General features: G+C 46.5%; 1 protein-coding gene across 2 annotated transcripts in view; it reads left to right on the forward strand.

The window, feature by feature from the left end:
- The first annotated feature begins 2,685 nt into the window (after positions 1-2,685).
- Positions 2,686-14,528, forward strand: part of mpc1 (mitochondrial pyruvate carrier 1) — a 19,670-nt gene continuing 7,827 nt past the window's right edge. Inside the window, exons 1-2 of one of the 2 annotated variants that reach the window (XM_070889848.1) lie at positions 2,686-2,854; positions 8,138-8,141. In XM_070889848.1, coding sequence (XP_070745949.1) covers positions 2,784-2,854; positions 8,138-8,141 — 75 coding nt within the window. In that variant the 5' untranslated portion in view covers positions 2,686-2,783. Of the gene's footprint in view, positions 2,855-8,137; positions 8,142-11,859; positions 11,986-14,528 lie in introns of those variants that run through there. The other variant, XM_070889847.1, reaches the window with a different exon arrangement.

Genomic DNA, 14,528 nt, shown 5'->3' on the forward strand with positions numbered 1-14,528 from the left:
TGCTTCTGTATGTTTTTCATCAGCCAGAAGGGTAGGACAAAAGGAGCCATTCTTATTTGCTAAATGACATTAAAATCTCAAGAAGGTGAATCAGATTCCATCCAAAACAGTTGGGTTAAAATTGCACAAACAATACTTGAAACAATCACTTTGGCACTTATAATGCAATGGTGGGGGGTCTCCTGGATAATCAGGCACAGAGGCCTTCAACATACTTGATGAACTTAAGGTAGTCTAATGTAGTCGGCCAGACTATAGGACACCCAGGACCTGCGTACAAGCTTTGGGCAAGGCTCACAAGGCCATCAATATAAGATAGTCACCAAGAAATCAACTAGGGAATTCAGAAGAAACTTAGTTACCCATAGTGGAACTCGCTACCGCAAGGAGTAGTTGAGGCGGATAGTATAGATGCGTTCAAGGGAAGTTAGATAAACACATGAGAGAGAAAGGAATGGAAGGATATACTGATGGGGTGAGATGAAGAAGGTGGGAGGAGGCTCATCAGGAATATAAATACTGGCATGGATCCATTGGGCCAAATGGCCTGTTTCTGTGCTGTATATTCTATGTAATTATTTGCCTGAACTGTGTTGGCACCAGTGGCGCATTATCAGCCCCATTGATATGTGAATGAAATACCCTTGACAGCTATTTTAACAAAGGCTGATTCTTTAATTGTAAGACCAGTGCAAATATTACAAGTTCACAGAACTAATGGGTACATTTTCCATTGGCAGCTGTGCAGTAGCATGATCAATGCAGTGTATCTGCCTGCCTGCCTGTGCTCCACACCTTTGTTCTGGCCAAAAGTTGCAGGTTGCGGTAATTATCCATTCATAGGAAGGTCTGCGGGGTGAGTTTTAACCTGGAGGAGCGCGTGGGTTTTGGTGCGGGTGAGGGGCTAAATCTGGCAAAAGTGTCAGCACATCAGGAAGCCGGCATCAACCCGCTGACTTCCATATTTAACTGGAAATCATTAAACTGCATGTGCGCAACCTTCTTGGGAGAAGGGGGTTGCCTATTAATATATGCTAATGCATCAATAGGAGCAATATTTCAACTGACTTTTAAATTTAACAGTGCATCCATGGGTTTCCCGGCCTTCCTGAAGCTTGCCAGTGAAAGCAAGGTGAGAACACAATGACAATTGAGAGGGCTGAAGCAATCTCAAGGAAATACTGCAATAAATAGTCAGTACTCACAGCTGCTTTCTTACCTGCTAGTGGGAAAGCGTTTGTTCGCAGGATGGGTGGCACCTTGACAGCATTAGATTGGACCTCGGACAAGGAGCAATATGACCAGCAGCAGCAGCAACAGCAGCAGTAGCCGGCTGTTGAGAGATCTGCAGCTGGACAGCAGAGAGGGGAGAAGGAAAGGGAGCAGCGGGGTGGGGGGGGGGGGGGGTGTGGGGCGGGGTGGTGCAGTGGAGGGGGGAGCAGGGGGTGGGGGCAGCAGAGTGGGGAGCAGAAAATGCATAAGACAGGTGACTGCTGGCTTGTTTGCCAGGACCGACAATTATGTGAACTTCGCCTGCGATGACACCAGTCAGAATGAGCGGGCACTCGGGTTTGCGTCTCTGGCTGGCTTCCCACAGGTGCAGGGCATCATCGACTGCACACACGTGGAAATCCAGGCGCCCCCAGATCAACCAAGGGCTTCCACTCCATCAATGTACAGCCGGGTGAGCAATCACAAAAAGATATTTCTGCAGTTGTACACAAGATTCCCAGGAGCTGTCATGATGCTTTCATCCTGTGGCAGTCCAAGCTGTGGCCATAATTTGTGGCCCCTATGGGCACGTACATACGGAATCGCTATAAGCATGAATGGGGATTCCCTTTTATTGGTTGGGCCGGCCCACGTGATCTCAAGGGCGCTTGTGAATCGCCTGCACCCCTGATATATGTGGGCCAGCTCGGGGGGGGACACTTGATTTAATGTTTATTTTTGTCTCAAAAAGCGTTGTGTGGTGGCTTATGTGCAACAGTCACCACGTTAAAACAATCCACGCACAGGCATCTTCCACCCCCTCAATTGGAGTTCAAGACTGGAGCATTGGGTCCTTCATTGAAACATCTGTGAACTCACGTGGAAGCAAGTCATCGTCGTTCGAGGGACTGCCTGTGACTGACTGACTGGATGAATTGTTGTGTTACATCTCACAGGATAGGCATTAGGACCCTGCAGGAGCTAGTCGCAGTTGATGTATTCATTCTGGCTCATGCTGGTTTGGGACTCCATTTTGGGTTGTATAAAAGTAGTTACATTACATTACTCCTGGCTCAGTTTGTCAGTTATTTACATGTACACAACAGTAATATTAGTTGAGTTGCCTTTGTTTATGGTTTAGTTCCTTATTAGCTAGGCCCCTTTAAAAAAAAGGGGGGGCACTTTTAATAGGTTTTTTTTCAACTGTCAACTTTCTTTAGAGTTTCATTACGAAAAAGCTATCAACCTCCTCTTGACTGCTTTGTCTCATCACCTGACCTGTATGACAGCCGCCTACATCACGTGACATGCTCCCACCGCACTTGACAGCATCACGCGACGCGGTTGCCTAGCAACCCCTCGCCGCCCCAGTCAACAGCTCGCGCGCGTCGACGGCCCCTTCGCCCTTGAAAATGGAGGCTGAGAGCCGATTGGTTTGTGGAGGCGGCCAATGAGCGGCCGGGCTATCCCGGCGTGCAGCGCAGCCTGACCTAGCGTCACAAGGTTGAAGCAGCGGAATCGCTGCTGTCCTTTAGAGAGAGGGAGAGAGAAATTCGTTGTCAGGCGCCGCCATGGCTGGAACAGTGGCCCGCAAGGCCGCCGACTACCTCAAGAGCAAGGATTTTCGCGACTATCTCATGAGGTGCGCTGTCTTTTCACTAAACATCCCTGTTGTCACTCTCACCGGGCGGGGGGGGAAGCAGCCTGTGGCCCGAGGCCCGAGGCTCAGCGGCTTGTCTTCAGGCTGAAGGCTGGGAGTCGGATTGACGCCGGCTCCACAGGGGCCGCTTTAATGCGCTGGACGCCCGGCGTCCGTCTGTAACCGATGGCGATGTAGGTCATTCCAAGTTTAGTTTGCATTCAAGGTCAAACCACCCCTGTCAACCCGGGGGAGCCTTCTATAGGAAACGCGGCAGCCAAATATGCCCACAAACGGAAATATGATAATGACTGGATAACCTGTTGATTGAAAAGAAAGACTTGCATTTATATAGCGCCTTTCACGACCCCCGGACGTCTCAAAGCGCTTTATAGTTAAGGAAGTACTTTTGGAGTGTGGTCACTGTTGTAATGTAGCAAACTAGGCAGCCACTTTGCGCACAGCAAACTCTCTCAAACAGCAACGTGATAATGACCAGATAATCAGTTTTTTGCTATGTTGATTGAGGGATGAATATTGGCCAGGTCACTGGGGATAACTCACCTGCTCCTTGCAATAGTGCCATGGGATCTTTTACATCCACTTGAGAGAGCAGACTGGACCTCTGTTTAATGTCTCATCTGAAAGACAACACCTCTGACAGTGCAGCGCCCCCTCAGTACAGCACTGGAGTGTCAGTGTAGATTTTTGTGCTCGAGTCCCTGAACTCTCAACCTTCTGACTTTGAAGTGAGTGTGTTACCCATTGAGCCACAGCTGATATTCCCAAATCCCCTCCACTGTGCACTGTCTTTGTGTGTGTTAATATGAGGATCTGAGCTACAACCCAGTGACTTGAGTGGTTGCAAATCTGCCAAAAACATGTGTTTACATGGCACCTTTCATGCCCTCATGTTGCAAAGGACAATTTATTGCTTTTGTTGTCTTTGTAGACAAATGGGGAGCCAAATTGTGAATGGCAAAGCCCCACAAACAGCAATGAGTTAAATGACCAGTAATCTGTTTTTGATGGTAGTGGCTAAGGGATCAGTCTTGACCATGAGACCTCCCTTTCCATTTTTTTGAAGAAACCTTTACATCACCTCAACAAGAACTCTCATCTGAGATTGCACCTTTTGAGAATTCATGTATTCCCTCAGTACTGCATTAAAATGTCTGCCTGGTTAGGTGCTCAAGTCCTGGAGTTGGACACAAACCATGAGCTTTTGACTGGCAATTGTTTTGATATTTCCTTATTCATCCCAGCCCAGATGTAATCTTTTTGTATGATGTATGAATTTAATTAAAATGTTTATTATAGATTGTTTAATGATTTACATTGTTGGGAACTTTAGAACTGCAGTAGTACACATGATTTTGTTACATGTTTGAAATGTGATCAATGTATTTGTTTTAGTGAATTTTAGGTTATTTGCATCACCATAATGACAGAGCAAAATTCAGTTGGTTCATGGGAAAGCATACATGTTGGAGGAAACTACCTCCATTGTATAAATATGAATGATAGGAAAATTATGGTCCATAAATTCCCCTTTGTCTTCCCGTGGGCAATTACCTCCTTGCCGGAGAATTTTTACGAATCCAGCTGGTGGTCTAGGAGGCACCCTGAATTCCAGTGGGGAGGCCTTCTCTTCCTGCGCTGCGAAGCGCGCCCCCGTCCGGAGGGTTCCCACACAGAAGATGCAGTCACGTGTGACTGCTCACCCAATCGATTAAATATTTCACAGGTTCCCATTAATAGCAATGAGACTCTCGTATCTACGAGTTCTGTTATTGGGAACAAAACCAAACACACAATAATAAAAAAACAGACCACACATTTAAAATTAATTGAAATTAGTTATTATGTCTTATAAAAATAAAATCAGTTTTTTAGATTATGGATAAAAATAAACTTGCTGTAGTGGGGAGGGTTTTTAACAAAATATGTTAATAATTTAATTTTATCGTGTTTTTGTATGTTTTAAAACAGTTGCGCCTGTAAAAGTAGGCTTTGCGCCTGCTTTTATGAGGCGCAAGATTTTTGAGACATTTGCTGGGCAAGATGTGCGTAAATCCCGCAGTCTTGCCCAAGAAATGTCCTCGTTCCCGAGATGTCTACGATCTGTCAAGCTCCAGCCGACAGATTGGAAAAGCCAGTTTTCAGCGCATGCGCATTGTGCGCTGAAAACCGACTTTTCCGATGCCTTCCCGGATCCGTAGAAACTTCGTACGGGCCCGGGACGTCGGAATTTCTACCCCAATATCCTGTGTAAGTCCTGTATTTGTCCCCCAGCCCCTTTTCAGGTTGCCTCAATTTGCTAGCATTTAACATTTGTCTTGATGTGCTGTGCAGCACAATAATCTGTAGGAAAGAGAAGGCTGAGGAGTGACCCGATAGAGACCTTTTGAGATTATGAAAGAGTTTGATAGGGTAGATGTTTCCACTTGTGGTGGAGTCTAAAATAGAGACCATAAATATAAGATGGTCGCTAATAAATCCAATAGGGAATTTACCCGGAGAGTGGGTAAAATGTGGAACTTGCTACCACAAGATTGAGGCGAATAGTATCGATTCATTTAAGAAGATACTTATGTGAGAAAGGTATAGAAGATTATGCTGAAGGGGTTAGATTAAGTATGGTGAGAGGATGCTTGCGTGGAACATAAATACTGGCATAGACCAGTTTGGGCAGAATGGCCTGTTTCTGTGCTGTACATTCTAAATAATGTAATCACCCTGTAGGCTGTCTGATTTTAAAGACTTTTAGAAAGTGGCTACATTTCACAATTAAGATAACTAAAATATTTCAAGAGCTGAATTTCTGTTCAGAATAATTGGGCATGCAAGAAATTCACAAGAATTCTGTACTGTGTTTTTTACTTTCTCTCCTGTAGTGTATTCTAATTCACTATAAAAATGTCATGAATTTAGCACAATTACCAAGTTTTAACTGATTAATGGTAAAGTTTAAGTGGCGTGTTCCCTGGGGCATAATTACAGTAGGATGCATTTACAGTGTTGACCGGTAGCTACAGTTTCAGTTGCAAACAGGCAGAACCCTGCTTACATTGCTCAGCTTCTGTTTGGCTAGAGCTTTAACCGTCCTGTCGAGGAGAGTCTTGCCCATGCCTGAATGCAGACATGCTCAAAGCTCTCTTCAACAGCTAGACATTTATGTTTTGAGTGCAGCAAGGAGAATCCCTGCTCTCTAAGCATTTTAAATTGAGGTAAGATAAATATTTAAAAGGAGGACCAGCGTACTTTCTGAACATCTTGTAAGTCAGGTTTGACATGCCCTTGATTTACAAACCAGACTGATGCTTCTAAGCAGTCTCGCTCTAAAAATTATTTTCAAATTGGTACTTGCAGTGTAAATATGTTCTTCGTGTAACTCTGAGTCCTTAGTCTTTCCAAAGACTTGGTTTAGAATGAGAAACCAACACTTTATTGTTTTGGTTAGCACAGAATTCTGATGTTCCAACCAAGTCATGAGCAAGTTTAGAGGTCTAAGCTGATGTAAATTACTTTTGGAAGTCCATGTATTATTTATAGTATAAACATTTTTAATAGAAAGTGTTTGTGAAAGCTAATTCTATCTATTGATGCCCACCCCTCATCCATACTTCTCCGATAGTTTGTCACTCAGCATCTCTGATCTTGATTTTTGCATGTTCCTGTTGTTGATTCACAGTTGTCCAGTTCTCCGAATGTAGTTATGAGCTCAGTGGTGTAATTTTAACTGATCCCTTTTTTTTATTTTTGAAAGCATGATTCAGTATTCGCTTCAGTGCAGTGACTTTGAGAGGTGCTTTTATAGCTGCTTTTTGCAACTTTTATAAGGCACATGCTCCCTTTTTTAAAATGATCAAAATTGAATGCAATATATTTTATTGGGTATAGAGTTTATTCAATGAATTAAAAAAAATATCTGCTACATCATTGGATCCTGACAATAGACCAACATTGTTTTCCTTATCGTCATCTTTTAACTGTATGATCTTGTCAAAAGCTGCTCCCAAACTATTAGATGCCTTTCTAATTGCAATAGTGTGAGCGTTGTATACAATACAATACTCTGCGGTGACATGGAATTGAAACTAATTGATGTGATCCCAAGGACTTGTCTATTGGCCACTCTTTCTGCATACTGTGCTATATTTATCTGTTATCCTTTGTTTCATCTAGTTAACTGTCCTCTAGTTAACCTTTTAACTTTAGTAATCTTTCAATGTCTTTTTTTTTATTCGCAACCTCTTCTCTGACCTATTTCAGCTTCCTTACACTGCTAATTCTAATACTGCACCCTGGCTAGTTTTCTCTGAAGATGATGGGACTCTTCAAAATATTAATCCAAATAATCAATCGGCGGGCCGGTGGGGGGAGAAACAGCATTAATCATTTTGTTTTCATGTGTGTGTTTAAGGGTGCTGATTGTAACTGAACCCATTTATTTCCCTCCCTGAAAATGCTATGAATTGAACATTTCTTGCATTAGAAAAAGGTTTAGAAAAAGACTTGTCGTTCTGAAAGAAAATTGGTTCTGAGGTTTAAGTAATTGGTGGATTAATTTGTAATTTCTTGAGTTTGAATGCACAGTTATAGCTCCCTTATCTAGTGTGTGAATTCAGTTTGGCTACGAGTAGCACATCACTTAACATGCTCTGAGGATCTAATCTTCCTATCTGATGTTCAAAAGATTAGCTGTAAAACTGCAGTGAAGCTTCTATTATCTGCACTGTACTTCCTTCCCAATTACCCATCAGAATTTTTGTGGGACAAACCCTCATTGCCTCGTCTACTAGCAATAACATCTGATGTAAATCAACCACAGAACACATTAAATTCCATTTATGTCTCGTATTATAACTTCATTCTTGTGCTTAATCCTTTACAGGTTGAACCTCTCTTATCCGGCACCACCCCTCGTCCGGCACCATTCCTGGCCGCTGGGTGGCGCATGCGCAGAATGTGGCCAGTCAAAATCATATTCTCCGATATAATCTTTCTCCTCGATCGGCTGCCTTCTCCTCATAACCCTGCTGGAACTCCTGCAGTCACAGTCCTCCGGCCGGCCGCTCCTCCCCACCGTTCCCTCCAGGGGATTGGACTGGCGGGCTGCGTCCTCGGGGCCCCGCCAATTCTTTGGGCCCACTTGGGCCGCGCCGACTCTTCGACCTCCCCACCCCCCCGGCCGATTAAAATCCCTCACCCGACACAGGCCAGGTCCCGAGGGTGCCGGATAAGGGAGGATCAACCTCTACTACATCATTTATGTAATACCAGCACTGTGGTACACTTGATCATCTGCCACGGAGATGGATGACATTCCATTATACCAGATAATAGAGGTTCTGCTGTGCTGCCATTATGTGTACTGCGCTGTGCATTCCCTGAAGTTTTCACCAAGGCATATTGCACCACTAACAATCTATTCGTAATGGTTCAAAGTTGTCTTTTGTGATGTAAATTGAATTATCCACCAATTGAATTCAATATAGGTTGAACCTCCCTTTTCCAGAACTCTTGGGACCTGGCTTGTTCTGGATAAGGGATTTTTCTGGACGAGGGGTGGTCATGTTAAATTGGATGGTACAGGTACTGAGCAAGGGGATACCGGGCTGGGAGTGCGGCAGAGAGATCATGGGGGGACAACGGTGGATCGCGAGGTCAGACCAGCAATTGCAGGAGTCGGCAGCGAGGAAGGACATCAATTTGTTCATGTTGGAGTTCTATGCATGCGCCACCCGGTAGCCAGGGATGGTTCTGGACGAGGGGTGATTCTGGATAAGGGAATTCTGGATAAGGGAGGTTCAACCTGTAGTATACATCAGAGTGGGAATTTAGTACTTAACTAATGCATCCAGATAATTTGAATTAGGTGACTTCGAATTAAACGCAGCGTCTGTAGTTCCCAATATGTATACCATTAAAATAGTGCAGATTTTCGATTGTGTGAATTTATGGCTGGGTGCACCCATCCCAAACAATGTGTAAAATTATTGTCGTGATGATGTTTGGACCATAGTGGTTATCCTGGTGAGATTGTTCCAGCTTCTAATATAAACTGGAACGTGGTCAATTCTCTAAATCAGTTGCTGTTATTTGTTGTGTAATTAACATGGCGAAATATATACCTCCTGAGTTCAGTGTGTGAACTAATGTGAGTAAACAAATGTGAGCCTATCCCAGATGTAATCTTTGTGGAGAGCTTCGTGTGTGGTGTGGCAGTGTCTTTGCTTTTAATAAGTAACCTCAATCAATTTTAAAATCAAGTTGATAACCTTAGTTATTTGTTGCCAGAAATGTAGTCAGGAGTATATGTTCACCTGTCTGTGAAACACTTCTGCTTAATGAACACTGGCAAAATATAATTGTTATGGTGTCTTTTTTTCTGATGGGACAGTGGGACTTGCATACATTTCTAAGAATGGGAATACTCGTGACTGATACCAGAGAGCAGAGGAAAAATCTGAACAAAGCTACCTTGTCGTATGACTTATCTGAATCCATGCCAGAAAATTCTGGAGTACAGTAGCTTTGAGCCTTTAAATTGTGATTGATCCTAATTTTGTCTCTTGTTTTGTGCAAAATCGTGTTAACTTCCAAATAAAAACTTGGGACGATGTTTGCACAAAGTTAAAACATTTTATGCTCTTGGTCATTATTTGCCAATAATGACCATGTTGCAAAATGGTGCTACTACACTGCCATTTTGTTTTGGCGCTGGCACTATGCAGCAAAATTGAACATTCAAAACAAAAAATTGTTTTAAGTCAAAAGGAAGTGGTCTTCAGGTGAAATGGAACTAGGAGGTGGGGGATAACTGGACCAAGATGTGCAAATGCAATTCAGTCCCCATTTTAAAGTCATACATTTTCTCCTTGTTTTCTACATTTTACTAATGTCCATGTCCACTGGGGCTGGGGGATGTTTCAATGCCAACATGACAAGTTTACATAGGTGATTTCCATTCTAAATCTGGACATAGAAACTTGTAATGGTAAAAGTGGACAAAGTGCGCGCGGACCTAAGATTTTTAACATACTGCTAGTTGATCATACGTGGTGTTGCACGTGGCAAGTCTGAGAATATGATCCCTCTTGCCTGACATGCGGCCCTTTCCCTGCCTGTCCTCCTCCAGTTCTGGCTTCTCTTGTGTTTCTCTTCCCTTAACTTGTTTTGCCCACTTTATGCAGCACATTGGGGTATATCACTATATAGTAAAGATGCTTTAAGTTTATTGTTTCAATAATGCGTGGATTGTCTTTAGCTGAAAAATGTTCTTCAGAAATCGTTCTGTTGAAGATGCTTTTTATTAGTGTTTCAAGAAATGCAATGGTAGTTTAATTGTATTCAAATACAGGTATATCAGATGTCTGTTCGAAGGGTTGCTGTTTAATCTATTTTGTTAATTTATTCATTTTCATATTTTACAGTTGGGGATGTTGATGCTGGAACTTTTATTAAAAACAAATTTACAGTGGATCTTGCAAAACAGGCAGATCTTTCCCAAACTACTGAATGATTTACACGTGGTTATCAGGAAGATTTTCAACATGTTTTACCTGTTTTTAAGTGCAATGCAGCATAGATTTTAAATTTTATAACATTTTAAAAATGCACCTTTCTGAATTGTTTTGTTCATGACAAATTGTAACGCAAGTTTAAGTAGTGATTATGCTTCACTTTGCTTGCAGCAGAATCTCAGTAACTGGTTGCATGCACTTGTCTAATTTTAGATTCAGAAGCTTGACCTTGAGTTGCCTGTGCATGCGAAGTCAGCTGAGACAGGTCTCTTGTTGATTTCAGCTGAAAGTGTTTACGTTCCTGGCAATCCAAATAAGCATCAGGCGAGTTGGCTTGTCAAGCCCTCATTGTTTGATCCAACCGCATCCAGTCTCGTCAATGCTGACCGTTTCAACCATGGCTGGGATACAAACACATTGATGTGATTAGTATGCAATATCTTGATGCTTATTCCAGTTTCATTCCATTTTCTTGACCCTGTTAATACAACTACTCGGTGTTCACTGCCTCCAGGCCGTTGATAATCCACGTTTTCTTTTAATTTAATTATTTTTCCGAAAGAAATATAACTTGGGGGAATTAACAGATTGTAACTTAATCATTTCACTGTCTTTCAAGATTTTTATAACTATCATTGTTCTAAATCAAAACTTTGGGCAATAATAGGAGCCAACAAAGTAAGGTGTATTGGTCAGTGGACAGATGTCACAATTTTGCATTCATTAATTTTTTGAATCAAAACCAATTTTACTGGTTTGTCTTTTTTAAAAAAAAAGATATTTGGTAAAGCTATGGTTCCGAACACAACACAAGCCAAAAAAAGGTCCTGCCTTTGGGCCATGTGGCCTTCAAACCCTGGAATTCCAGCCCGTGAAGCCTCGGGCAATTCAGTTCTATTTGCATTTCATATTCCAGTTTATTTTGTGGGCATGGAGGTTTGAAAGAACTGTGCTTGGTGCTGTTACCTCAGTAATAAATAAATTCTAAATTGGAAACCAATATCAGGTAGTATTAGTAATTTGGGACAATCAAATGGAGAATTGGTTTGATCTTTTCAGTAGCCCCTGAAGCTCTATGATATGCAACCAGGAGGATGAATAGATTAGGTACCTCTCACATGTAATATTAAATGTATGTGATACTATTGAGGGAAATTACATGCCTGCTATAGTCTTTTTGGCACTTCTCTCTCCTGAATAGTTTGGTGAAACAAAATGTTTTCAAATGCCCCCAGGATCACACAATTTTAGTTTTTTATTCTTTTGTACACATCTGTCTGTTAAACAAAGCAGTTTTATCATTGTATAAGATGCTTTCTTTAAAAGGGGTTCCAATGATAGTTGAGTGGGTAAACTAGGGAAATGTAGGATTGATCTGAAATTAAAGGATGTTGGGAACTCTTATAAGATCCAGTGTGCTGCATTGAAGCTTGCCTTTGACACACAAACTGTACAGCCTTTATCTACTGCCTGGATTATGGAATAGTATATAGAATTTACAATATTTTAGATCATTTTAACACTGCAAAAAGATTAATTTTATATTTTCTCCTTTCTCTGCTCCATATAAACAAACATCACACTGGATGGTCCTTCATCAGTACGGTAAGCCTGAGCAATTTTAAATACATGACTTGTTTACTTCAATATTTCATTTTTCTGTTGTGATTTTCCCTTGTTTCCAATTTGGTATTTTCATCTGTTCATGTAAGGGGTGTAACTGAAATTGGCCTCCTGCTTCTCCCTCCACACCCCAAAAGAAAATAGCAAGGGGTGAAGAAAGGGCAAGAGGATAGTTTAACACTCTAACCTTTTTTGAGGTGACAGTTGCCCTGAAATGAGTGCATGCCAGCGGTGGGTCTACATAGTTGCATTTTGTGATGAGCTATGCTGTCATATTAGGCCCAAGTTTCCACACGCGCCTAGAACGGCGCAGTCCCGACCTGGACGCCCGTTTTTCGTGCCACAAAGTGCGCCTAAAAAAATCCTCCGTTTTCTCCACCTACCTGCAGGTCCTCTGGTCCTCGGCGCAGCCAGCACGAGCTGTGGGGGGGCGGAGCCAGGTCCCTGCGCTGAAAACCGTGCCGGGACCTCTGCACATGCGCGCTACAGTGGGCACGCAAGTGCAGTAGCTCTAGGCGCCGAACTGTGTGGGAGGGGCCCGAAGCATGCAGCCCCAAGCCCTGGCTGAATGGCCTCACTGGGGCTGCGTGAATAAGGCTCCTCCTACGGCCAGCTCCTGCTTTCCCCCCCCCCCCCCCCCGCCCGACCAGACCCGACACCCGCTCCCCGCTCCCCGCCCCCCCCCCTCCTGCCTCCGGACCAGACCCAACACCCGCTCCCCCACCCCGACTGACCCGACCCGAGCTCCTGTTCCCGCTCCCCGCCTCCCCAACTGGACCCGAGCTCCTGTTCCCGCTCCCCGACTGGACCCGACCCGACCCGCACTCCTGTTCCCGCTCCGCCCGCCCCCCCGACTGGACTGGACCCGACCCGACCCGCGCTCCTGTTCCCGCTCCCCGCCCCCCTGACTGGACTGGACCCGACCCGACCCGCGCTCCTGTTCCCGCTCCGCCCGCCCCCCCCGACTGGACTGGACCCGACCCGACCCGCGCTCCTGTTCCCGCTCCCCGCCCCCCTGACTGGACTGGACCCGACCCGACCCGCGCTCCTGTTCCCGCTCCCCGCCTCCCCGACTGGACCCGACCCGACCCGCGCTCCTGTTCCCGCTCCCCGCCCCCACCCCCGACTGGACCCGACCCGACCCGACTCCCGCTCCCGGACTGGATCCGACCTTCCCCCTCCCCCTCCTCTCTCTCCCCCTCTCTCCCCCCTCCTCTCTCCCCTCCTCTCTCCCCCCCTCTCTCTCCCCCCTCTCTCTCCCCTCTCCCCCTCCTCTCTCCCCCTCCTCTCCTCTCTCCCCCTCCTCTCTCCCCCTCCTCTCCTCCCCCCTCCTCTCTCCTCTCTCTCTCTCCCCCTCTCTCTCCCCCTCCTCTCTCCCCCTCCTCTCTCTCCCCCTCCTCTCTCCCCCTCCTCTCTCCCCCTCCTCTCTCCCCCTCCTCTCTCCCCCTCCTCTCTCCCCCCTCCCTCCCCCCTCCTCTCTCCCCCTCCTCTCTCCCCCTCCTCTCCCCCTCCTCTCTCCCCCTCCTCTCTCCCCCTCCTCTCTCCCCCTCTCTCTCCCCCTCCTCTCCCCTCCTCTCTCCCCTCCTCTCTCCCCCTCCTCTCTCCCCCTCCTCTCTCCCCCTCTCTCTCCCCCTCCTCTCTCCCCCTCCTCTCTCCTCTCTCCCCCTCCTCTCTCCCCCTCCTCTCTCCCCCTCCTCTCTCCCCCTCCTCTCTCCCTCCTCTCTCCCCCTCCTCTCTCCCCCTCCTCTCTCCCCTCCTCTCTCCCCCTCCTCTCTCCCCCCTCCTCTCTCCCCCTCCTCTCTCCCCCCTCTCTCCCCCTCCTCTCTCCCCCCTCCTCTCTCCCCCCTCCTCTCTCCCCCTCCTCTCTCCCCCTCCTCTCTCCCCCTCCTCTCTCCCCCTCCTCTCTCCCCCTCCTCTCTCCCCCTCCTCTCTCCCCCTCCTCTCTCCCCCTCCTCTCTCCCCCTCCTCTCTCCCCCTCCTCTCTCCCCCTCCTCTCTCCCCCTCCTCTCTCCCCTCCTCTCTCCCCCTCCTCTCTCCCCCTCCTCTCTCCCCCTCCTCTCTCCCCCTCCTCTCTCCCCCTCCTCTCCCCCCTCCTCTCTCCTCCCCTCCTCTCTCCCCCTCCTCTCTCCCCCTCCTCTCTCCCCCTCCTCTCTCCCCCTCCTCTCTCCCCCTCCTCTCTCCCCCTCCTCTCTCCCCCTCCTCTCTCCCCCTCCTCTCTCCCCCTCCTCTCTCCCCCTCCTCTCTCCCCCTCCTCTCTCCCCCTCCTCTCTCCCCCTCCTCTCTCCCCCTCCTCTCTCCCCCTCCTCTCTCCCCCTCCTCTCTCCCCCTCCTCTCTCCCCTCCTCTCTCCCCCTCCTCTCTCCCCCTCCTCTCTCCCCCTCCTCTCTCCCCCTCCTCTCTCCCCCTCCTCTCTCCCCCTCCTCTCTCCCCCTCTCTCCCCTCTCCCCCCCCTCCTCTCTCCCCTCCTCTCATCCCCCTCCTCTCTCCTCTCCCCCTCCTCCTCTCCCCCTCCTCTCTCCCCCCTCC

Source organism: Pristiophorus japonicus, chromosome 9 (genome assembly GCF_044704955.1).
Source record: "Pristiophorus japonicus isolate sPriJap1 chromosome 9, sPriJap1.hap1, whole genome shotgun sequence".
Classification (NCBI taxonomy): domain Eukaryota; kingdom Metazoa; phylum Chordata; class Chondrichthyes; family Pristiophoridae; genus Pristiophorus; species Pristiophorus japonicus.